We start from the raw sequence: 24,647 nt of genomic DNA on the forward strand, positions 1-24,647 counted from the left end.
GGTTATCCCCAAGCCCGACATCCACGAGTCATGCAGCCCACGAGCTCGACATTGAAAAAAGTTCCATGAGTCATACAGCCCACGAGTCACACAGCCCGTAATCGACACTACGCACAAAAGACCCGCCAGCTCGACACTAATGGGTAAATAAGGTATGTGAGCTCGATACTAACGATAGGCAAGTAGGGCCCGCGAGGCCGGCACTAGGCAAAAAAGCCTAACGAGACCGACACTGCGTACATTTGGTCCCGTGATATTATATCGGTCTTGTGGGCTTTTGGCCTAATGTCGGACTCGTGGGCCTTGCTTGCCTAGTGTCGAGCTCCTAGACCTTATTTGCCTAGTGTCGAGCTGGTGGACCGTATGCCTCTGTGGCCTATTTTACTTGACGTCGAGCTAACGGGCCTTGTTCACTTAGTGTCTAGCTCATGTGCTTCATGTCTCGTGGGTTGTATGGCTCGTGGGTTGCATGACTCGTGGGCTGTATGGTTCGTTGACTGCATGACTCGTGATCTTTATGACTCGTGGGACTCGTGACGTGCACCCGTTTGTGCGTGGGTGATGGGGTGTGCGATGGTGTGCGTAATACTCGTAGATGGTGTGTGTGTGTGTGTGTGTGTGTGTGTGTGTGTGTGTGTAAACAAATTACAGACACGACAAGAAATATGCAGTGATGTCATCGCTTGTTTCCACACCAGGGCAAAGTGCCCTCATCTTATCAGATATTCAGTCACGATCCGTATCACCGACTTCAATGTCATACATCCCTGGATGCCATTTATCAAAAATACATTAAACTAATTGTTATGGCTCCAAAATGACAATAACAACATGGTTATAACGAAAGAAGGATTAATCGAGTCAGAAGTTTGATGTACTATCCAGTTACTCAAAAATTCAATTATTCTATTAGAGAATAGCGAAATGGAAATGTGACCATAACAGTCAACCGCTGCATCGACATTAATCGAACCAATCAACCTCGTGAAAACTGAAGATTTGGTACCCAGCACTCATCTGCTGGTAGCAAGTGACATTTGTTTTATTTCCTTTTTTTGCTCTCCTTTTAATGTTGTGACCAAAAGGAAAGAGGGCAATAATTGCTTGATCGCCTTTTCTCTGGTGGCCCGCTCGGGCAACTGAAATCCTTAGAGATGAATAGTAGTGGCCCCAAATAAAAGGAAACATCACAATCCATAATCTTAAAGGAGACCTCCGGATGATTTTCAGATTTTACATTTTTTGAACAACTATAAATTAGTTATACTAAGGACAGAGTTTCAGAATCTGTGATGACTTGGGTGAAGAATAAGAATATTTTCAAAATTTAGAACAAATTGCAATGAACAAGGATGATGACATGGCAGAGTCACCATAAGAATGCATGAGTTCGGGCTCAAGGAAGCAGAATCTGTGATGACTTGGGTGAAGAATAAGAATATTTTCAAAATTTAGAACAAATTGCAGTGAACAAGGATGATGACATGGCAGAGTCACCATAAGAATGCATGAGTTCGGGCTCAAGGAAGCAGAACAAAAGAAGAAGGTATGCATAGATTATACACAGGTGAACTCGCAAGCAAGCAGTATTGTACTGGAATTACACTGCTACATTTCTGAAATATGTGAACCTCTGATATGTCATCATCCTTGTTCATTGTAATTTGTTCCAAGGTTTTTCAAAGTATTGTTTCTTTGCTCAAAAACTACAATAAATTCCACAAATCTATACATGGAGTTGTTTCATTTATGTACTACATCATGTGAAATTATGAAAATCGTCTGGAATGTCCCTTTAAGTGCCCGATCACCGTGACAATGGGGCCACCAAATGATAGCCTTCTGGAAATTGGGTAGCACAACATTAGTTTTAATGGCACTACATTAACGGTGTCCTGTGACCACTAAAATTGATATCGGGCCACCAAATTAAAGAAAAAAGTTATCTTTTTGGATTGTTATTTTTACTTTTATTTCGAACCATCAAAATTTCAAATCTATAGATTTTAGCAGGCCGTCAGAGAAAAAAAGCTAGTGTCGAAAAATACATCCGAATGAGAGGGAGAAAGAGAGAGAGAGAAAAAAAAAAAGTTTTACGGATGAGAAAACAAAGGAATTCGGTCTTCTCACCAAGCCAGAGATGGTGAGATCGTGGTCATTGCCGAGATAGATAGCTTCTACGGAGATGTAAGTGACGTTCTCCACGGCCTCTTTCATTCTCTCCCGGATGCATCGGGGATCCAAGGTGTCATCCTGTTCGAGATACCATCCGTCCGCGTACCAGCCAAGCATGAACCACACGTGGTCCCTTCCCGTCATGCCTTGCAACAAAGCCTGATAATACCAAGTCATTTACGTCACAATCATGTTCTTGATATATTCCTTTGTAGTTATTGTTGTTGTCGTTGTTGTCGTCGTATGGACCTTTAAATTCTTTTGATATTTATGAATCGCTTTTTATTTCTTTCTTTATATCAAGGCATCTCATAGGGTATCTGCAGCCGTAAAGATTCCCTCAAAATTCTCTTTCATCATTAATTTATTTCTCACCAACTGCCTATCCTATTTTCCTTCTGTATAGCACCTGCGTTATGCGTTTTGTTTGTTTGCTTTTCCGTTTGTTTTTGTTTTTTGTTTTTAGTAGTGTTTGTTTGCTGTTGTTTTTTACTATTACCGTTTTTCTGATTTATAGGTGTGAGGCTCATTCAAGATGGATTAGTCTTCGAATAGTAGTAGTAATATAATAATAATAATAATAATAGTAATCAGCAGGCTATATTGCACTTTCAAGTCCAAAATTGCTCTCCTCTTTTCTGCATGTGAAGCCGTACGAACGTAGAGAGATAACACCCTATACGAGGTCAGTAAATAGTCAATATTCTGCGGATATCATTTTCGGCGAGTATGATCTACTTCTATGGGTGATTGATATCGAATGGAATTAATATCATCAACAGTAATTTCCAGAGAGAAAGAGAAAGGGAAAGGGAGAAATGCATCATCGTGGGCAGTGCAATAATAAATTACCAATTCCATGCATCCCGTATATAATTTGATAATAATATTGATGTAGGCAATGCAGCTATTACAGCGCTCAAGTAGCAAACTGTAGCGCTTGATATCATATAAAAAAATAATTGACTGAAGTTGACTAATTAAAATAAAATTGTACTTGCCTCGCAAAGTAAGCGTCTGGCGGGGCTTTCATACATGTTTGCGATGATAATTTTTGTATCCTGCAACTGTGTTTGGCAAAATGAAAAATTGGGGGCAACAAAGAAGGAGAAAGGACATTAAGAGATGATCATCAGACATCAAATTGATATGTGATGTAGAATAGCGCACAAAAACCGTCATCCTTTGAGTCCCGAGTATCGTTGTAGGTAGATACATTACACTCCCATAGGTTTGATTCCATACTGCTTGGTAATTCGTTAGATAGTTATGAAACCCTATTGCCATTAGCCCACCTCATTTAGAAGCCCTTGTAATGTCTATCAAGGAAAAGATCAACATGGATGTTTTGTGACCCAATGGAATTACCCATTCTCGGTACATATAGGGGCTTCTCATTTCTACAAATTTCATCTTAATGGATGAATTTGAGACGGAAATAGCACGAGCATAGCAACATTAACCCAAACTGTAGGATGAAATGTATAATGCGCAATCAATCTTCTGTAGCAAAATAAAGTCCTTGTCCTCAAAGATATGGTGTTTAACTCCTGATTCATGACACCTACACACAACAGCAACCAAAAAAAAAAAAAAAAAAAAATGACTCCTCCTTGAGCAAAACAATGCATCTTTTAAACGAAAAAGTTTAAGCAAAATTATTCGGCAGATGTATGCCTATATGTCTTGACTAACTTCTGTGTAAGAAAGAGCATGACGGCATGTTTAGTCATGCATATATGAGCATAAAGGGGTCACATTTCAAACGTTAAAAGAGTCATTTTGGGAGGTCTGTGAAACATTCTGTATCTCGTGAGTGTTTACGTGGTGTTGTTGTTTTATCAACCATCGTTCAACCCCCTCACGACAATATTCCGACACTTTTTATTTATTTATTTACTTTTTTTCTGTAAGATCAGCACGATTTGAGTGGAAATGGCCCTGTTCAACTATTATAAAAACTGCAACATCCATTTAGTTTACTGAAAGAATTGACATCACATATTGTTGCCAGTATCCACAGCGCATGTTGTGTGAACATAAGAGGCAGGTGATGTGTCGTATAGTTGAGTGAGTACACTTTAAAGATGGAGCGAGAGATTCTAAAAATGCGCTGTTAATGTATTGTACAAGGGGGTCAAACAATGAATGATAAAACAATAACAGCACTTAAACTTTGACCAGAAGCAGAATGTTTCACGGACCCCCCCCCCAAAAAAAAGTGACATTTGTGACTTTTGAAAAAATACCTTTTAGTCTTTAATGTGTTCTCATCCATGCATGACTCAACCGATTACAATAATTTTCAAACGGCAGTTAGTCAAAAAATGTAAAAATATTAATGTCAAATATTTTGCTCAATACCTTTAAAAAACTACTCCATTTTGATTAAAGGGGAAGTTACTTTTGTGTGTAATGGGTGGAATTCGCGTGAATTGGCGTAATATTATTGCGTTGAACACATATACCTCTCCCAGTATCTTTACTATAAAAACATAAAAAACAGATTACGGCCATCGTGTTCTTAGTCTTCCTTTCGTCACAATAGACTGATTATTTTATTCTTTTTTTTTATATTTTGATATATTTCTGTTGTCATATAGACTGATTTTTTTTTTTTGCTATGTGATGCTATGATTAATAATTACCTTCAAATTGGCAACTTGGTTTCGCGGACTTTCCGAGAAACTCTCCGAGGCGATGATTGTAATATTGGCTTCCTTCAGCAGAGTCAGAATATGGTCAATGGCCTGGATGTACGTAAGAGATGGAATGCATGATGATATTAGTCATTCAGAATATGCATGTATTTGTGCCCAAGGGAACAGGCTTAACAAAGGTACTTTACCCCTTTCTTTAGTATAATCTTATCTGCGGAAGAACATCCCCAATCCGTGCTTCTCTCGCTCCAGGGAAGGTCATACTCTCATTTCATTTTGTATATATATATATATATATATATATATATATATATATATATATATATATATAACGTGTGTGTGTGTGTGTTAAGTAATTCGTAGTGAACGTGTTGGTACAATAATATCAAAAATAGAACAGAACACAGGAAATGAATTATGTTGTCAATACCAACAGTATGTGAAGAACACACAATTTTTCGGCCTACCTGTCCTTTGTTAAGTGATTTTGTTTCTGAGAGAACGATGACAAGTCTTGATGATACTACACCCGCGTTACAAAGGATGCGTTAGGATGGTGATGCAGTTATTATGACCCGTTATCGTTCTCGCATAATCAAAATCACTTCACAAAGTGTAGGGGCCGGAAATTGTGTGTTCTTCAGATAAACTGTTGGTATTGACAGCAAGATACATTTCTTGAGTTCTGTTCTATCGTATATATATATATTTATATTTATATATTTCTTGAATTTGATTCTAAAGGAATGCATGCGAGCACACGACTGAAGACTTGATTATCAAGTTTAAAAGGCTTACAAAGAAGAAAAACTTCAACCACGTGAAGGACACGACTCAGGTGTGTAATCAAGTGTGTAGCGTGATAATAATTATTGTATATTGTGAGGTAGAATAAAAATAAAATCACGGAATGCGACAGGGGTGGTCTCATTGGCACCGCCGTACATTAACCATGAATCCCGAATGATTATATTATTTTTTACAACTGCGTCCTGTGAAAGCAGTTGGCATATCAATAGTTTATTCATTTCTGGCTGTTGCGTGTACTTTTTGGACTACAGAAACAAAGAAATGAGAGTATGCAATTGTCCCAGAGGAAGAAAACTCTACACCACTAAGTGCTTCAGTTGACAATTTCTTCTTTTTTTTTCTCTCGTTGCGAGCTTATCGTATGGTATAACCACAAGCTCATGCCATGAGATTCTGAACCACGTGATCATGTCACGTGACTCATCAATTTGCTCAGACAACTGGCAAACTCATAAGAGGCAAGTGTCAATGCCACAACACCTTTTTTTTTTTTTTTTTTTGCATTACGTCATGTACAAACAAAAAAGTAATGTCTACAAGACATATATAATACGTAAGTGATTACAATTTGCAGAGAATCTGAGAAACATCCTCACGATGAAGATGCCTACAGCTTGTCAGGGATGGACCCGGAAAAGCAAAGGAGCAAGGAAAATATATAAAAAAGAAGAAGAAGAAGAAGAAGCAAGGGGGAAAAAGATGAGGAGGATGAAGAAGAATGAGTTGACTATGAAGTAGAAGGTAAATGTAAAGTGGGAGGGGGTAGGTAAAGTGACAATACTTTCCTGATTGCCCTACCAAGTTGCAGTTGTTATGATGATTGGGTTTTCTTTCTTTTTTTATTTGACTATCGGACGTTGATTTGTAGTGTAGGTTATTTCATTGTTTGTATTTTGTTTTGATATTCATGACATTCTTATATGTGAGCAGGGCCGCTTGGTAGAATAGTAAATAACCAATTGAATAATAAATAACCAATTGAAATGGGTACTGCTAAAAGAACAATGAAGTAAGTAAGTAGATATATAAATAAGAAGGTGAAACAAAAAATGAAACAGAATATGATGATGAATGATTGTCGATGGTGACGACGAATGAAGAAGATGATGAGGACAATGGTAATAATAATAGTTATGACTGTTTTCCCCAATCATTAGATTGTGATTACATAGTTATCAAATGTAGGGAGAATGATACTGAAGAAGATGATAACGTTGAAATAGTGATGGTGGTAGTATATGCTCAGGAAAGCAAATTCCTCAATTCAAATCAAACTTACCAGGGAGAAGAGTTCATGGTTTTCGTGGATGGTTGCCACCCGGTTCCAGCCGTAGCGCTGGAGGAGACGAAGCCTCGGGGCGCTGAGGATTTTGTCATCAGAGGTCAACCGGAAGAAGTACGGGTACTTGTTCCGGTCGGAGAGCTCTGGAGAGGAAGCCGAGTAAGACACCTATGGCACAATTTTAGCGCGAAAAAAGAATAACATCATTATGAAACTGGCGGAGAAATTCGTTTCGTGGGAAAATCTATACATCTTGGGAACATTTTCCTCAATCTTATAGTGTGCCCTGCTAGTGCGTGAAATTATTTTGCACTAGAACACTACCAACATTATGTATTTTTGTTGTTGTTGTTGTTGTTGTTGTTGTTGTTGTTGTATATTTGGCTAATGGATGTCTGTCAACATAGCGAGATATCTTTTGTAAACACCGAAAAAAACAAACAAACCTCGCAAAATAAAATATTGGCCCAAAATTCTAAATGCTGGAAGTCACATTTGCACATTTACTCACCTACAGGCAAAGACGAAGACGCAATAATGCACCGTATATAGGTTAGGAAAGCTCATTGTATGTATTAGTATTTGTTGCATTTAACCCCGTGTCACCGGATGGCGCATTATCTCTTTGTGCACAGTCAGCACCTATTATACTTTTGTTCCTGATTGTGTTAAATCCTAACATCATTAATGCATGAAATCCTACGATGGAAGAAAGCTAGAAAAGAAAAACAAGAAAAGAAAGGACAAAGACATAATGAATCATCGTCGCCCTAAGCTGGTGTTGTCACGGTTATTATCTGTCTTTTTATCTCGTATCTCTTCTTTCTTATCACTTCTCCCTTATCTCTTCATCATTCTATTGTGCAGGAACATTCCTCATCCCGTAGTTGCAGAAATGTTTTTCTATGTTCTTACAAATCGATTGTTTGTTAACTGTATCTATTTATGCTCGGTTTTTGTTGTTGTTGTATTTTTAAGTCTTTTTTTTTAACATTGCGCACACTTGGTAATATATTTTGACGCAGACCTTGCTTGTAAAGTAGGCTTTTGTGGCTCTGAACAATATAGCATTCTAAATCGCTTTTAAAAGAAGATGGAATAATCAATAGGTCAGCAGATATTGCATTTATTGTACGCGGAAATGAGTGCAGAAATTTAATTTGGAAAAAGAATTCGGTGTACCTGACATAATATTGCTCTCGATAAACCATGCAGCCGTATAAGGAAGTAATATCAATGGATAATATTATGATCATGCATCCCCATTCAAAAATCCATGATAAAAGTAACAAAAAAAAAACGAAGGACTGGAATGTGTAGGGGCCATGTCAAGAAAGTATCAAAACAACCATGGATTTCAAAGTCCCTACTTAGGTCTATCAATAGGAAGAATAAACTGTTTTGCAAATACCGAAGATCTCCAAACTAAATCCCGTTATATTCGTTACCGCATTATACTTACTTCTTCGTTACGCTTAGCCAAGCAACTGTATTTTGCTAATCAGTTTGAAAAATGTAAGTTTGACATTAAGAGTACGTGGAGGGTGATAAACACAGCTTTGAAATCAACCACAAATTCCCCTACTCATATTTTGAATGACGGTCATCAAGTTGATGATCCACAGGAAATGGCCTATGTATTTAATGATTACTTTGTTAACTTAGGACCTGACCTTGCCAGCAAAATACCAAAAACCCAGACAACTTTTCATTCTTTTTTAAAATACAGGAATGCACAAACCATGTTTTTCATTCCTATTGTTGAAGAAGAAATCAAAGAAATTGTTGATAACCTAAATATTAAGAAAAGTATAGGCAATGATGTTATTTCATCTTTTCTTTTGAAGAACATAATAAATGAAATAATTTCTCCACTTTTGTATATTTTCAATCAATCTTTATCTAGTGGCAAAGTCCCAGATAAAATAAAAAATCGCTCGAGTTGTTCCCATATACAAAAAGGGTCCAAAAGAATTTGTGAATAATTACCGCCCGATATCTCTTTTGACCTCAGTTTCGAAAATTCTGGAAAGGCTTGTTTATAAACGAACTCTTAGATTTCTTGTTAATTGCAATATTTTTTCCAATTTCCAATTTGGATCAGAAAACAACATATCACAACTCACGCATTATTAGCCTTCATTGATAAAGTAGCTCATGCTTTAGATGATGCTTCCCACACCATCGGTGTTTTTCTCGATTTTTCGAAGGCTTTTGATGCCATTGACCATTACATTTTGCTTTATAAGTTAAGCCATAACGGTATCCGTGGGAGGGCTTTAGAGTGGTTTAAAGACTATCTCACAAACAGAAAACAATTTGTTTACATAAATGGTTATGAGTCAAGTATGATGTCAATTTCTTGCGGTGTCCCCCAGGGTTCTCTTCTTGGCCCACTTTTATTCATCCTGTACATCAACGATCTCCAAAATTCGTCACAGATTCTTTCTTTTATTTGTTTCGCTGATGATACAAATTTATTTCTGTCTCACCGTAATCCCACTATCCTTGTAAGCATAATGAATAATGAATTGAAATCTGTTCAGTCCTGGATTTACGCTAACAAGTTATCATTAAATGTTGATAAAACACATTATATGTTATTTAGCAATTCTCTGCAAGTTATTCCTGATGATGTTAAGATTAATGATGTTAATCTGACCCGAGTAGATAGTACCAAGTTTTGAGGACTTTACATCGATAGCGACCTCTCCTGGAAAACTCATTTTAATTTTTAAGCAAAATTTCGTCACGAAACACAGGAATCCCAAACAAACTGAAACATTTTTTGCCCAACCATATTTTGCAGATTGTATATTCAACCATGATTTCCCCATATCTTAACTATGGAATTCTTGCGTGGGGTAACGCATCCAAATACTTGCTGGATTCGCTTTTTCTTCTTCAAAAGCGAGCGATCAGAACTATTAATCATGCTGGGTATTTATCTCACACAAACGCCTTATTTCTGAAAAATAAGATTTTAAAATTGATAGACTTGTTTGATTATAACTTATGTATTTTTATGTATAAATGATCTTCCTGATGTGTTTTTACAGATGTTCATAAGAAACAATTCTGTCCACCACTATCCAATTCGCTAGAGTGACGCTTATCCCCTTCCACGTACTCGAACAGTTTTCGCTGAAAACACAATTACGTATGCAGGTCCAAAATATTGGAATGATCTCCCAACAGAAGTTAAAGGCTGTTTGTCATTATCATCCTTTAAGCGTAAACTGCAGACAGCATGTATTGAATAGCTACAACACACAAGTGCACTAACATTCCTTTTTATTATGCTCATGGCTGTTCTGTTATACTACTCAGTTGTTGCCATGTGAACAGACTTATGCATATATGCATTTAGTTACATGCTCTCTGAAATTCCTGCCTATCGGTGTTTTTCCTTCCACTTCTAGTAAGACCTTCGGTCGTGTCGCATAGCGTCCGTAGTTTCCCCTTCTTTCTTCATGCGGCATTGCAGCTGGCTGGTATATCACATATAGGAATTGCAATTGTTCATGTTTTCCATTTTTCGAATCTTTCCCCGTGTCTACGGAAGCCGGAATGTTTAAACACTAAAATTATGTCGTATTCACAATATCACTCCCATGTCAAAATTGCTATTAGAGCAACTGCTATAGTGTGCAGCATGTGGTTACTTTTTCTCATTTTATCACACACATACATATATGTGAGATGAATCTTCTGTACCCCCGAATATTAATAGTCATTCTCTTTTGTTTATCCTTACTTTTGGTCTTTAATTTTTCCCGTGCTCCTCATCCTGTACCCCACACTAGGCTTTTGTTGGGACCTACACTCAACAAGCTTTGCTTTTTAGTAGGTTCCATCATATTTCTCTTTGTATCCTTTACTTTGATTGAACACATCGACCGCTATGTATTATGTTTGTATTCCTATTTCTTTATGTATGTATTCAAGCTGGACATTGTGTATTATCATATTTTGTTATATCATGTATTCTTTATCGAGAAATACGAAAAATAAAATTGAAATTGAAATTGATTTTTTTTTTTTTTAAGACAATGTTTTGATCGTGATGTGCACAGATGTCTAGTCTGACGGGGGCGGGGAAATTTCCCACTGATTAATCGTCTTTGCAATTTGAAGCAAACAAAACCATTCAATCAACATTGAACGTATACAATACCTCACCAGCGATCCCCCCATTAAGTGCAACCTTAGAAATCTATAATTCCTCGAAGCACAGAGTCATGTTTTCCGTCAGTGATGATTCATGAATGGCAGCGGCAGTAGAAGTATACTATAGTTGTACACACTAAGGAAAATAGGTTTGCATCTATCATACCAGTGTCACAATGGGAGCACATTTGAAGGTGCAACTTCGTGCCTTTCTGATTTGAAAGGTGCAAAGTTACACCCGTAAGATGCTCCCAGTGTGACATTGGTTTGCAACTCAAAGGTGGAAACGAACCTAATTTCTCTTGGCGTGTAGTTCCAGTTCAAGTTGTTTTATTCCATTTCCAACAAACAAATAATTAGAAATACAATGAAACACTCGTATATAAAGATGTCAGGAAATCAGTACCACAATGTGATGAAGAGAATAACATTGCAAAAGAGATACAGGTAAATTATCAACAGAGATACAAATAACTGTCACGTCACCGTGGTAAAGGCGGAAACAAAATTGCTGGCAATGGAGGGGACTGCTAGTTGTAGAAGTAGTAGTGTTATAGTAAAAATAGTACACGTCGTAGCCTAGTGGGGGTGCACGTCACGAGACCGACACCCACGAGTCATACAATTCACAAGTCATACAGCCCACGAGTAATACAGCTCACGAGTCATACAGCCCACGAGTAATGCAGCTCACGAGTCATACAGCCCATAAGTTCGACACTCAGCTAACAAGGCCCACGAGGCCGACACATTAAGCCCCGCGTTGCATCTGTTGAACTCGTGGGCTGTTTTTACCTAGTGTCGAACTCATGGACTTTATTTGCCTAGTGTCGAACTCATGGGCTGTATGACTCGTGAGCTGTATGACTCATGGAGCTGTTTTCAATGTCGAACTCGTGGGCTGTATGACTCGTGGGTGTCGGTCTAGTGGGATGACCCCGCCTAGTATAAGTGGTCTCTTATAATGCGCTGAAGTCCATCAAGAATGATGCTCATGGTAATGTTGGTGTTGTTGCTGTTGTTGTTGCTCTTCTTCTTCTTCTAGTTCTTGGAAAAGGACGCACCTTTCACGAGCTCCTGTAAGTTCAAAAATTTCACGCTCTGACCACCTGGTCACCTGATTATAACTCTCATTCATGTGAGAGACGGGTTCGTAGCAGTACCTAGACCAAGTCCACCCACAAAATATATGTGTATTGTTGTTTATAAAAGGGTTTCTCATCTAGTATTTCTTGACTCGTGTATGCGGCCATTATGGCCAGCGAGGCTGCACAGGTCCCCCGGGACCAGCTGGGGACTCGTACCTCCCAGCCCGCACCAGCTGCTTCCAATGCTCCCGCTACGCGAACGGAGCCCTTCAGCTCCGTGAGCAGGGACAATGGAATCTATTTCGCTGCCATGCCGGATGTTTCAATTCATGAGTATGTGAAAGCTAAAAGACTACCTCTGCCGAATATATTATCTCTGCATCACGCATAAGCAATCAGCGCATTGCTGTTTACCTGAAATCACGACAAGCTGTCCTAGAAGCAGTCAACAGCGGATTGACATACCAAAACACGTTCATACAGATTAACCCCTTGGCACTGCCCACAACCAAGCTTACACTCTCTAATGTATACCCAGAAATCCCAAATCATGTTCTGTCAAAGCATATCTCAACCTTTTGCAAAGTGGTGTCCCCAATCAGACCCATCCCCCTTGGCTTCAAAGACAAAAACTTCTCCCACATCATGTCTTTTAGACGCCAAGTCCGAGTCATGATTCTGCCCATTAATGTAACACCACCTGATCATCTGAACATAAGCTACAATGGGGGGACCTACCGTGCCTTCGTGTCTACTGACTCTGTAAGGTGCAAATCAAGACCCCATCGGGAAGAGGAAATCGGACCCCAAACATCCCCCGAAAAAATCAGTAAACCAGCACCCCGACCCCACCACTGCCCCTCCAAAAACCCCTACCCACGGTGCTGGCCCATCAAATGCCAATTTTGACCCCACCCCTACTGAATCGCCCCACACCCAAAAAGAAAACTCCCCACCCGCCAACTAAACGACACTGCCCCGCCCCCTGATGACAGGAACAAATCCCCTCACCGTGAGGGGATCCCCCTCATAACGGGGGCTCACCATCTAGACCGGTTAGGCTGTTTTCTGACGTCGTATCTAAAAAGAAACAAGACCCACCAAATTCAGCTGTGGAAACATCCCAGCTCACTGTACTTGAATCTCGAACCCCTCCACGCAAACTCATGAAAAAAAGCCTCTTCTCCCACAAGTTCAAATCCCACTCCCACACCCCCAAAATCCTCCAACTCCGCCTCCTTGGGACCCCCAACCCCCGCGCGGGCGACCCCAAGACCTCCCACCCCCGTGACCCCAAGTCCAGCTACTCCCACACTAACGTCAAACCCATCTTCCCCAATCCCTTCCTCCCCCGCCTATGTTCAGGATAGCAGCATCACCGATGCAGCTATGTGGGAAGATGCACAGACATCCGATGACGAATCCGTTGATTGGGCATCATCCTTCCCCTCGAGCCAAGGACCCCTCTCTGACAAACAACTCATTCACTTCCTGAAAGTGGTTAAGTCTCGCAAAAAACCCTCGAAATAGCCATGAAGTTCACCCCAAACATCCCTGTACTTGTTCGTCAACTAAGACCACTCAGAAATAGTCCGCTCTTTAAAAAGAGCACTCAACAGCGAATACGTAAATAAACTAGACAACATGTATGTAAACACATCAGCTATGGATAGAGCCCTACATGCTTTTCTGCGTTACCTTATGACGCTGTCATTGCTCACCCTGGGGGCTGCTCTTCACCACTGAAGAACGCTTCCATTAGCTCATACATTGATAATATTGCCTGCAATCCTGACATTGTATTTCTTCAAGAAATCAACGATTTACCTCAAAACTCCCCCCTGTTGGAATGTATAGCCATTGTACACCCCAATGTGCACCCCAGTCGTACTCGAGGATCAGGAGTAGCGACCCTGACATACTGTTAATGTTGTAAACTCTGCATCTCTTTTTGAAGGCCACATCTTGTATGTTAAAGCCGAGTCTAACGATACTCTTTATCATTCATACAATGTATTGATACCTCAAGACGACAACATTGCATTGGAAGCTATCCGCCGTCTTTCCGTTGACCTAACACAACATAAAGACGATGTAATCATAATTGGAGGAGATTTTAACAGCACTCCAAATCCTTTATTAGATCGCTTCTGTACATCACAAAGCACAAACGCAAAATATCTGACTCTCTTAAAGTATGGTGAAAGAGAAAAAAAGGACGATATACATAAACATGGTGATTTATACATTTCTGGAAAGCTTGAGTCTCTAGGAATATGAATAATCAAATTTCGGAAGGTAAAAACGTCTCCAGAACGATAGAGAGATGGTGTTTTGAGACCCTTTTTAGACCACCTGAACCCGATCTGACGTCGAAATTTTGGTGACTAAAATTATGGCGTCACAAAATGTGCTCTGTTCTACCACTCCATCCACACAGTGGGCTCCGTTTATGGAGGGCCGTTGCGGACGTGGTTCGTTTGAGGCATACGTATGTGGAGAGGCAATGTGCCCGCTTCCATGTATGCCCCAAACGAGTTGTGTCCGCAGCGGCCTTCCATATCCGTCGCCTCTCCCTCGCTTCTTCTACCACACCGACTTTGCCACTGTCACTATCAGTGTCATTGTCACTGTCATCACTCAATTCACTCTCGATGTTAAACTCAAAGTCTTTCCGTACAATATAAGGTAAAAATTGGACGTTTTAATGTCTCAGCCGAGAAAGCAGAGGCGACTAAAGACAGGCCAGATATTGCATCCGCTCACCAAGAAATGCGTGCTTTATGAATGGAGGCCTCGATGTCCCGCTAAACTCGTAAAGGGTTTTGTTCATTTCGTGGCGTCATATTTTAGGGCTCGAAAAAGACGGCTGTTCCGGAGCGAATATCGGTGAAGCAAATCAGTCAGCTCAGTGGCGCGAATATCTTTTAACAAGTCACATCAAAAATCTGTTTTAGGAGACATATCCCTCTGCTTTGACACCTTCTTTTATATGGTTTTCTTGATTTTAATGTCTCGTTCACCATACTTTAAACATGTCCTAGAGAGCAACCACCTCTGTGATGTCTGGCGTAGACTACATCCCCTCGACCAGGAGTACTCCTGGCAAAGAAACAACCCCAGCATCACTAACCGCGCCTCGAAAGCTAGACTAGACCGCTTTTACACACCTTTCAACCTAATGCCATCCATATACACTCATGCTCTATTGTTCCCTGCGCTCTGTCAGACCATTCTGCTGTCATCCTGAAAATAACCCCCCCCCCTTCCCAAAAAAGAACCAAGAATATTTGGCATTTCAATAACACCCTCCTTGAAGATCAAGAATATCGAATCACCATCATACAATAATCTGGTCAAACTGGCGAAGTGAAAAGAGTAGTTTTCCCAACGTCTCCCTATGGCGGAAAAATACATATTAAATCACTCACGCAAATGTATAGTTCCAAACTTGCATCTGAAAAGAGAGAAGCTTTGATTATCATAAACAAACAAATTGAATCTCTCCAGGCTGAATCAAATATGTCACCTGACCTCCACCAACCCCTCTCTCTGAACAAAGGAATGAATCTAACTTATTACTTATGAACCAGGCCAGTGGAAACCCTTGTCAGATGTAAACTCGCAAACGAAGTAGACACTAGTATATCTACATTACCTGGCCTCGAACTCCAATACACCTGTTTCTACACTATTATACAAGTCCTACACCCTACTCTACACCTACCTATCTGTATAGAGTACTTCCTATTCCTAGATACATTGCTTGTGTATCAGTTTTTTATAATATGGGCTGATATCTGAAAAGGTTTAAGGCATGGTTACTAATTACATGTCATACATAATATTAGTCCCATCAAAATATGAATATGCATTGTTATAACACAAGTTGAAATAGTAACAACAGAGAAATTTCCAACATACTTCAAAGTTTAAACCCAGACTATATACTTTGGGTTTTTATGTCTTTTATCTATTTCCTCTCCTTTTTGCATGTTAGATGTTTTCTCATGAATATTCATGAGCGATACAGAAACCAAGTCAAACCAAGGATCGTGCAACTTGAATCAACTTGTATTACATTTTCCAGTTGCGTAGATGAGGTTTAAAATGCATGGGAAAAAGTCAGTTGTGTCCATGGATATATTAGTACTAACCGAGTGTTTGCACTCACCCACAACCACACCCACACACACAATCAAGCACACACATACACACATATACACATTCACACATATACTAAATACAGGCTGTACATTTATTACATGAACGTACCGGTATAATATTTTGGGTCGTACTTGGAATTTGTACATGTATGAGATAAAACACAATGTGAATGAGTTCCAGAACAAATGAACTGTTACATATAAAGAATTAATTAGTTTGCTTATCTTTAACGGGCCGGACTTATTTGGCTATAAATGCTAAAATTTGCATTTTGGGAGGGAATTCCGCCTCCACCCCCCCCCCCCCCAAGATCTCGACCATTAGTGTTACGATCGTAGCGAAATTTGGCCCGTGTTACAACCACATCGTAATCTACAAGATTATGTCTTATATGGGCGTGTGTACCCCCTTTAATTCCGGAAGTGGCACCATGACAGATCCCTCCCCCCCCCCTCCCCCATTTACGGAATTCCCGGATCCGCTCCGGTAAAGAATAGTCAGATTTTTAAAGAGTTTCATGACAGAATACTTTCTTCCATAAGGTGAAAACACACGCACAAACACACACACACACAAATCACAAATTGTGGCTGTTTTGGGGTGACATGCAGTTACAAAAATAAGCGTGGCTGCATAGCACTACGAGCAGACCTTGCAAATTTTGTCTTGAAATTACTGGCGAGACTTTGTGGTTGTTTTGGAACTGTTTGTCCGTCATGATTTCTCAGTGGGCTCCTAATCCTTCTGTGCTACTTTGATGCTGTTTTCAATTATCTTTGCATCGATTTTTTTTTTTCAATCGAAGAAGGGACCGCACTTCACAAGCTTTGTCTTTTTAGTGGGTCCCTCCTTTTTTCACACAATGCATATTTCATTTATTTCACTTTTGTTACCTCAGCAACCATTGCATTTCACCCCTACTTTAGGTTTTCAATTATTGCTTTCTCTGTACAAATTACATGTATTATACTGTCATTGAAGAAAGCAAGATTTATGTCATCAAATAGATTATTTTGCTGTGGAAAAAAACAACAATGAATTTGAAGTTGAACTTGAAAAAGTCAAAATGTCTCACGACAAGGTCTCTCCCATCGCAGACTCGAAACGTCGAGGGGGTGGATTCTGCCCCTCCCTCTCCTGCCACGTCCCTAGAGTTTAAGGGGTTTACCTTTAGAATCAGTTGATGTATATTTTGATTTTTCCCATTTGTTGCAAGTACTCATAATGGTCCAATAGTTTTGACTGTAATGTATTGGTACGTTTATAATCGTTTAAAAAGTGGAATCAACTGGTAAAACTGCCAGATTTGATGAACTGGTATGAACTTCCCCAGTCATGCCAGTTTCGTCCATTCATCCCGGCTGGGTTCTACTTACTGTTACGGCCTAAACTTTATCAAAGTGTGTGATAGGTTAAATCTGCATTGCTTTCAAGTTGAATAAATCTATCATTTGTGTCAAGTCAATTGCAACAGGTATACAGGAGCCTGGTTCAATACAGTTAATTCTGCTGGAATCATGGAGTTGATGTTTTAGTATGCCAGTTTTTACCGTTGTTTACAGGTAGAATGAACTGGTAAATCTGCCAGTCGATTCAAACTGCACCAAATTGGTCCAATTGTTTCGGGGTCATCCCACAAGTCATACGGCCCATGAGCTCGACATTGCATCATGGGGCTTATTGTAAAAGTGTCGTGGGCCTTATTTACCGAGTGTTGCAGTCATATGGGCCTTGTTCGCTAGGTGTCAAATTCATGGGTTGTTTCAAGTTTCAAGTTTATGTCATATTTCCACTTTCTCAGTGATGGGATGCCAAAATGATTGACAATAAAACAAAAGTACAAAATATATACAACCATATCTTATGTTTGAAAAAAAGACAAACAAACATTAAACACAAATATAAATGGTCATTATCATCTGAGGATATCACAAATCAATGTCAGAAATATGATGGGGCCTACATAAAAGCGATGATGCTTGTAAAAACTGTAGGTTCCAGAATTTATAGGCGTGAAATTATACGGAGAACGGACATGTTTATCTCGACCAACTTAAATTGTACCAGTGCAAAATCAGTATTAGGAACGAACTATCGAACCACATGAATATTTAAGTATCGCTTAAACGAGACTGTACATATTTCGCCGTGTTTACAAAGAAACTGCGGACAAAGACAAAAGACTGGGGGTATTAAAAAAAAAAATTTGCTAAGAGCCGGGTAGTGCGTATCCACTAAGTAATAGCCGTTTTAATTTGCGTTTGAAGGTGAATAAAAATAAGGAAGAAGTAATATCTTGAGGGAGGTCATTCCAGTATCTGGGTCCAGTAAACATAATTGTTTTCTTTGCAAAAATAGTGCGAGTACGGGGAAGGTGATAAGCGTCACTCTGACGAGTGGGGTAGCAATGAATAGAGCGATTTCTTTTGAACATGTGGATAAAAACAGATGGTAATTCATTAGTTGTTAGTCTATACATGAAAATTCCAAGATTATAATAAAACAGGTCTGGAATTTTCAGAATTCTGTTTTGATGAAAAAAACAGTTGGTATGAGCAAAATATCCGGCGTGGTTTATAATTCTTATTGCACGCTTTTGAATTCGAAGAAGGGAATCTGATAGTAAATTAATTGCATTTCCCCACGCCAAAATTCCTTAATTAAATGTGGAGATATTAAAGAAGAATATATACTCTGCAAAATATAAACAGGGAACAAATGTTTAAGCTTATTTAAAATTCCAATATTTCTGGACAAAATTTTACTTACAAAATTAATATGAGTTTTCCAGGATAATTCTCGGTCAATCAAAAGCCCTAAAAACTTTGCGTTATTGACCTGCGTTAAACATATATCATTTATTTTGATCTCATGTGGAACAACATTCAAAGAATTACTGAATACCATATAATAAGTTTTTTCTATATTCAGGGATAATTTTCTTTGCATAAATCCAGGATTGCACAGACCTAAGCTCAGTATTCATCATATCAATTAATGTATTAGGGTCTCGATGAGAACAAAACAAACTTGTGTCATCAGCAAAACAAATAAATGATAAAATTGGCGATGATTTTTGAAGGTCGTTTATGTATAAGATAAATAAAAGTGGGCCCAAGAGGGAGCCATGTGGGACTCCATATGAAATAAGTTTTAGCTGCGAATCATAGCCGTTAATGTTAACAAATTGCTTTCTATCTGTTAAGTAACTCTTAAACCACTCGAGAGGTGTCCCGCGAATTCCATAATGACACAGTTTAGAAAATAAAATTTCGTGATCTATCGTATCGAAAGCTTTAGAAAAATCAAGAAAAACTCCAATTGTATGCTCAAAATTATCTATAGCATGAGCTACCTTGTCTATAGAAGTAAGTAAAGCATGGGTTGTGTTATAATGTTTTCTGAAACCAAACTGAGAATCTCATAAAATATTATGATTTGTGAGAAATTTCAATAATCGCGTGTAAACTAACTTTACAAGGATTTTAGAGATTGAAGTCAATAAAGAAATTGGTCGGTAATTATTCACCAAATCTTTCTGTCCCTTCCTAAAGATAGGGACAACTTTTGCAACTTTCATTTTATCGGGGACTTTACCATTAAATAAAGATTAATTAAAAATGTATGTTAAAGGAGAAATGATTTGATTCAAAACATTTTTTTAAAAGAACATTTGTAATTCCATCATATCCTGAACTTTTTTTATCGTTTAAATTCTTGACGATATCAACAATTTCTTCTTCAACAATAGGTTCAAAAAATATTGATTGAGGATTCCTATTACCTATAGATATCTATAATATTCAGTTGGGGATTTCGGAATTTTACTGGCAAGATGCAGAGACTCCAACTTTCCCGTTTTCGACGGGAGATCTCCCGCCGAAAGCCCATTTTTGCAAAATCTTCCGTTCTCCCGTTTTAGATTTGATTTCTCCCGCCCTGGCTCTGTGTCTCCCGGTGGAAAGGATTTCTTACTTATTGCTATCGTATGTTGAAAAAATAAGCCTTAGATAGCACCAGAGAACATCTAGAACCCTAGGAACTTCGCGCTTCGCACACATCAACTTGGAGTCTCCCGTTTGTTGGGGGTTTCGGGCGGGAGAATCTCCAGATCAGAAGGTGCTTGGGGTTGGAGTCTCTGAAGATGTGGACCAAGACATGCGAAATAATCCTTAAAAGATTCCGCCATGATAACCGGATCGATTTGTTTGATTTGTTTGATTTGTTGGCTGTATGATTTATGAGTGTCGAACTCATTATGTACACTCATTGTTTCTACTGGAATCAACTGGTTGTTGTATGCCATTTCATACAATTTCTTTCAAGTGGATCATCAACTGGAAAATCTGCTAGTTGTGTCCAGTGTTGATCCCACTTTGTCAAAGGGCATACTTTGGTCTATTTTCTTTCTACTGGAATCAACCAATAGGCTTTAATGTTCCAATTTACACAATAGATCTGATTTTTTTTTTAATCTGTCATTTTCACCAGAACAGTGCAACTGCTAGTGGTGTGGCAGGACCCTGTGGTATAGAGCAGTGGCAACACTGGAGAGGCTCTCCTGGATAAGACCTTGTTATTGTTGTTATTATTATTATTATTATTATTATTATTATTATTATTATTAATATTATTATTATTATTATTAGTATTAGTATTAGTATTAGTATTAGTATTATCACCAGTACTACTATGCTACTACTATTACGTGTGTTATTATTAACTCACTCCATAAGTTGTTCAAACTGGAGTCAGCTATATTTTCTCAGTGTACTGGTCCATTCCCTCGCTTTCCAGTGGAATCAGCTGGTAAATCTGCCAGTTGTGTCTAGTCAATTTCAATACAATTATCAAGGGCCCGTTTATGTCCAGCTGTTTCCATACAGGAATCGGGTAGTTGATTTCTGTATGACACTTTATTCCGTTTCTTGCAATAATTGGAATCCAGTGGTGAATCTGTAAGTTATGTCAAGGAATTCTAATTGGTAGACAATTGCCCAGTTTATTTCATTTGTTTCAGTTGGAATGAAATGTTAGCTTGGAGTCAACTTGTCTAAGTGGAGTCAACTAGTGAATCTGCCAGTTGAGTGGCATGGTTTCCAGTTGGTACAAATAAAACTTCATAATCAATGATTTAGAGCCAGGCCATATATTCAGCTGGAATTGATTGGTGTTTTTCAGAGTGTACCAGCTCGTTCAATTTAATGTCAACTGGAATGGCGTGAGTTGGTATTAATTTTCATCTTTAAATGCATATGGTAATTCACACCATGGTAATGTGAACGAGTATCGGCCTACTTCCAGTTTGCAACTATTTGAACAAGTTGGGTCAAACGGATCGCTATAATGGGATCATTTTTTTCTCCATGTGATACCATTAGAGAATGTACCTTTTTTCGTCGTTATTTGACATTTAAAGGGAGTATACAGTACTGGTTGAGATGAGGATACAGCTTAAATTGTAACATTTTGCGAGATGTTTAGAAACCACTCTTTGAAGTGATAAAGAGCAGACTTGAAGAGGACTCAAACGTTTATTTAATGAAAACAGGCTGAGAAATGACTGAGATATCTAAAAACAAATTAAAACAAAGAGCTCCTAATGAAAGATGGGGCCTGTCAATTTCATTTTGATTTTGTTTTTTTTCGGAGGGGGGGGGGTTGGTAATCTCAGCCATTTCAAGACGAATTTTCTTCAATAAACGTTGAATCCTTCTCGAAATTACAGCTGTACATGCTCTTTCATATTTCATAACAGGTGTCTCATCTGACAGAAAAAAAAAATGTTATAAACCTGAATCCTCATCTCAACCAGCTACTGTACAATCACCTTAAGCTATAAGAATATCATAATTAATATGTTGTTGTTGAACCACGGTATATCACCATGGGTATTTTTGTGTACCTTTAGAAATGCAGAAGATAACATAAAGACTATGCATGGTTATATATGCTGCGGTACAATTAAAGACCCTGTGGTTGTAGTACATGGTATGATGGTTATTCATGGTATCTCCATGGTTATTCTATGGTAGAAGTAGGCCTAGTAGTGCCAGAACCGTGCTACGGTATGATGGTTATTACATGGTATATCCATGGTTAATTTATGATACCTGCAGCGATACTGAAAAAATGCCCTAGATACCATGGTTATTCTATGGTACATGTGGTAATACCGTGGTAATGCCATGGTATGATGGCCATAACATGGCATCACCATAGTTATTTTATTGTACCTGTAGTTATGCCAGGCAAATACAGTAGATGGCATGTTTTTTTTCAATGGTACTGGTAGTAATACCATGGTAGTGCTATTACTTAGACTTCGTAGCTCCCGCGTCGTCCGGCGCATGAGGCGGTCATCTTCTTCCAGTTTCGTCTATCGGCGGATAGGTCCTTGATATCCTCCCACTCTTTTAGGTCTTTAACATCTCTGCAGACAGTCTGTTGCCAGTTCATTTGTGGTCTGCCTCTTTTCCTTCTGCCTGGAGGAACCCACCAGAGGGGTTGGTTAGCTATACGATCAGGTGGAAGTCGTGCAGCATGCCCAAGCCACTTAAGCCGCCTTTTACAAATGATGGAGGATGCTGGAAGTTGATTAGTTCTCTCTCTGACTTCCTTGTTGGTAATGAAGTCATTCCACTTACATAGTGCTATGGTATAAAAATTAAAACATACTATTACCATGGTTATTTTGTGGCGCCTGTGGTAAGACTATGGAAATACCATAGACTTCACGGTTATTCTATGGTATACGTATCAGTACCATGGTCGTGCCATGGTAATGATAGTTTACCATGGTTTTTCTGTGGTATCACCATGCATCACCATGGTTTTTCTGTGGCACTCGTAGTAATACCATTGATACCATGGTTGTATTATGGCAGTTGAGGTTTTACCATGGTAATACCATAGATTTCATGGTTATTTTTTGTAAGGGTTGATAATGTGAGTCATGCTTTTCTTTTTAACATCATGAAAACCATGGGTATCGGCGACTCATTTATCTCCTGTATCAAACTCTTGTACGAAAACGCCGAAGGCATGGTCAAAGTGCATGGGTCCCTTACTGCACCGCTTTCCCTACAAAAGGGGATCCGACAAGGCTGCCCACTATCCGGCCTTCTGTACTCCATTACCATTGAGCCCTTTCTTCACACACTCAGGCACAGACTCAATGGCCATAACTTTCTATTACCTAACACCAGTACGTGTGTTTCAATGTCAGCGTACGCTGACGATATATCTATTTTTGTTACCACTGACACTGCCTTTGGTATTATTCATGATGTGTATTGCATATTCAGTAAGTCATCCGCAGCATGTCTTAACTATGACTATGACAAGTCACAGGGACTGTGGCTTGGCCAATGGGCAAATCGTAGCGACAAACTGAGGGGCTTGTCATCCTCGGAGTACACTTAATTAGGTAGTAACAACAAACACATGAACTGTAACTGGACCAATGTAAGGAAAAACTAAGCAAAACTCTGTCTCGAATTGGAGTTCTCTCTCCAAAAGTCTCTCTCTCAAAGGCAGAACTTTAGTTGCCGATCAACTAGCTGCCTCCAAAACATTCCATTGTCTCTCTGTTCTTTCACCACCCCAACGTGTTCTGTCTGAATTACAAGACATGCTTGTCAACTTTATTTTGTGTAACAAAAGACATCTGTTAAAGAAACAAACCTTGTTTCAGGAACGTGAAAAAGGTGGACTTGGTCTAGCTTGTCTCCAAGCACGAATTTATACCTTTCGCCTAGTTTAGCTTTGTCCAGCGGTTTCTGAACCTCTCTCCTCACCCCGCGTACAATGTGCTCATACAATCTCCAAAAGTATAAGAATCTCAAACTAGACTCTCAACTTTTTCTCACTAATCTAGAACCAAAACATTATCATAGCCTGTCACCCTTTCATGCTGAACTACTAAGTGCTTGGAGAATATCCGGAGCTCCTATTGAAGCGTCGTCCCTCTCCTTCAACCATGTGATGAACACACCTCTGAACCATCCCCTAGTAATTCCAAGTTCAGTAGTAGGTCACAAGGCTTTCCCCGCCAGACTCTTCGCAAGTGGTACCAAACTCGTCTAAGATCTCATCAACCCGACCCATGGCAAGTGGCTCCCAGCCAGCGATATCAAGCTCCCACCACTTCTACGACGATCTTCACTCCGCCTTCTTGATCACGAACTTTCCCACCTACAGGAATCTCTCATCGAACACTTCCCTGCTCTCTTCACCACTGACGGACTTCGATCACCCACACATCCCCCTTATCACATCTCCGCAGGCATTGTT

At 39.2% G+C, this 24,647-nt stretch overlaps 1 protein-coding gene across 1 annotated transcript in view; it reads right to left on the minus strand.

The window, feature by feature from the left end:
- LOC140226125 (gamma-aminobutyric acid type B receptor subunit 2-like) overlaps nucleotides 1-24,647 on the minus strand; it is a 65,777-nt gene that overhangs the window by 13,142 nt on the left and 27,988 nt on the right. The window contains exons 3-6 of the mRNA XM_072309854.1: nucleotides 6,925-7,095; nucleotides 4,824-4,925; nucleotides 3,177-3,242; nucleotides 2,131-2,334 (exon numbers count right to left, since the gene is read on the minus strand). Coding sequence (XP_072165955.1) covers nucleotides 2,131-2,334; nucleotides 3,177-3,242; nucleotides 4,824-4,925; nucleotides 6,925-7,095 — 543 coding nt within the window. The remainder of the gene's footprint in view (nucleotides 1-2,130; nucleotides 2,335-3,176; nucleotides 3,243-4,823; nucleotides 4,926-6,924; nucleotides 7,096-24,647) is intronic.

This window comes from Diadema setosum, chromosome 1, assembly GCF_964275005.1.
Source record: "Diadema setosum chromosome 1, eeDiaSeto1, whole genome shotgun sequence".
NCBI lineage: Eukaryota > Metazoa > Echinodermata > Echinoidea > Diadematoida > Diadematidae > Diadema > Diadema setosum.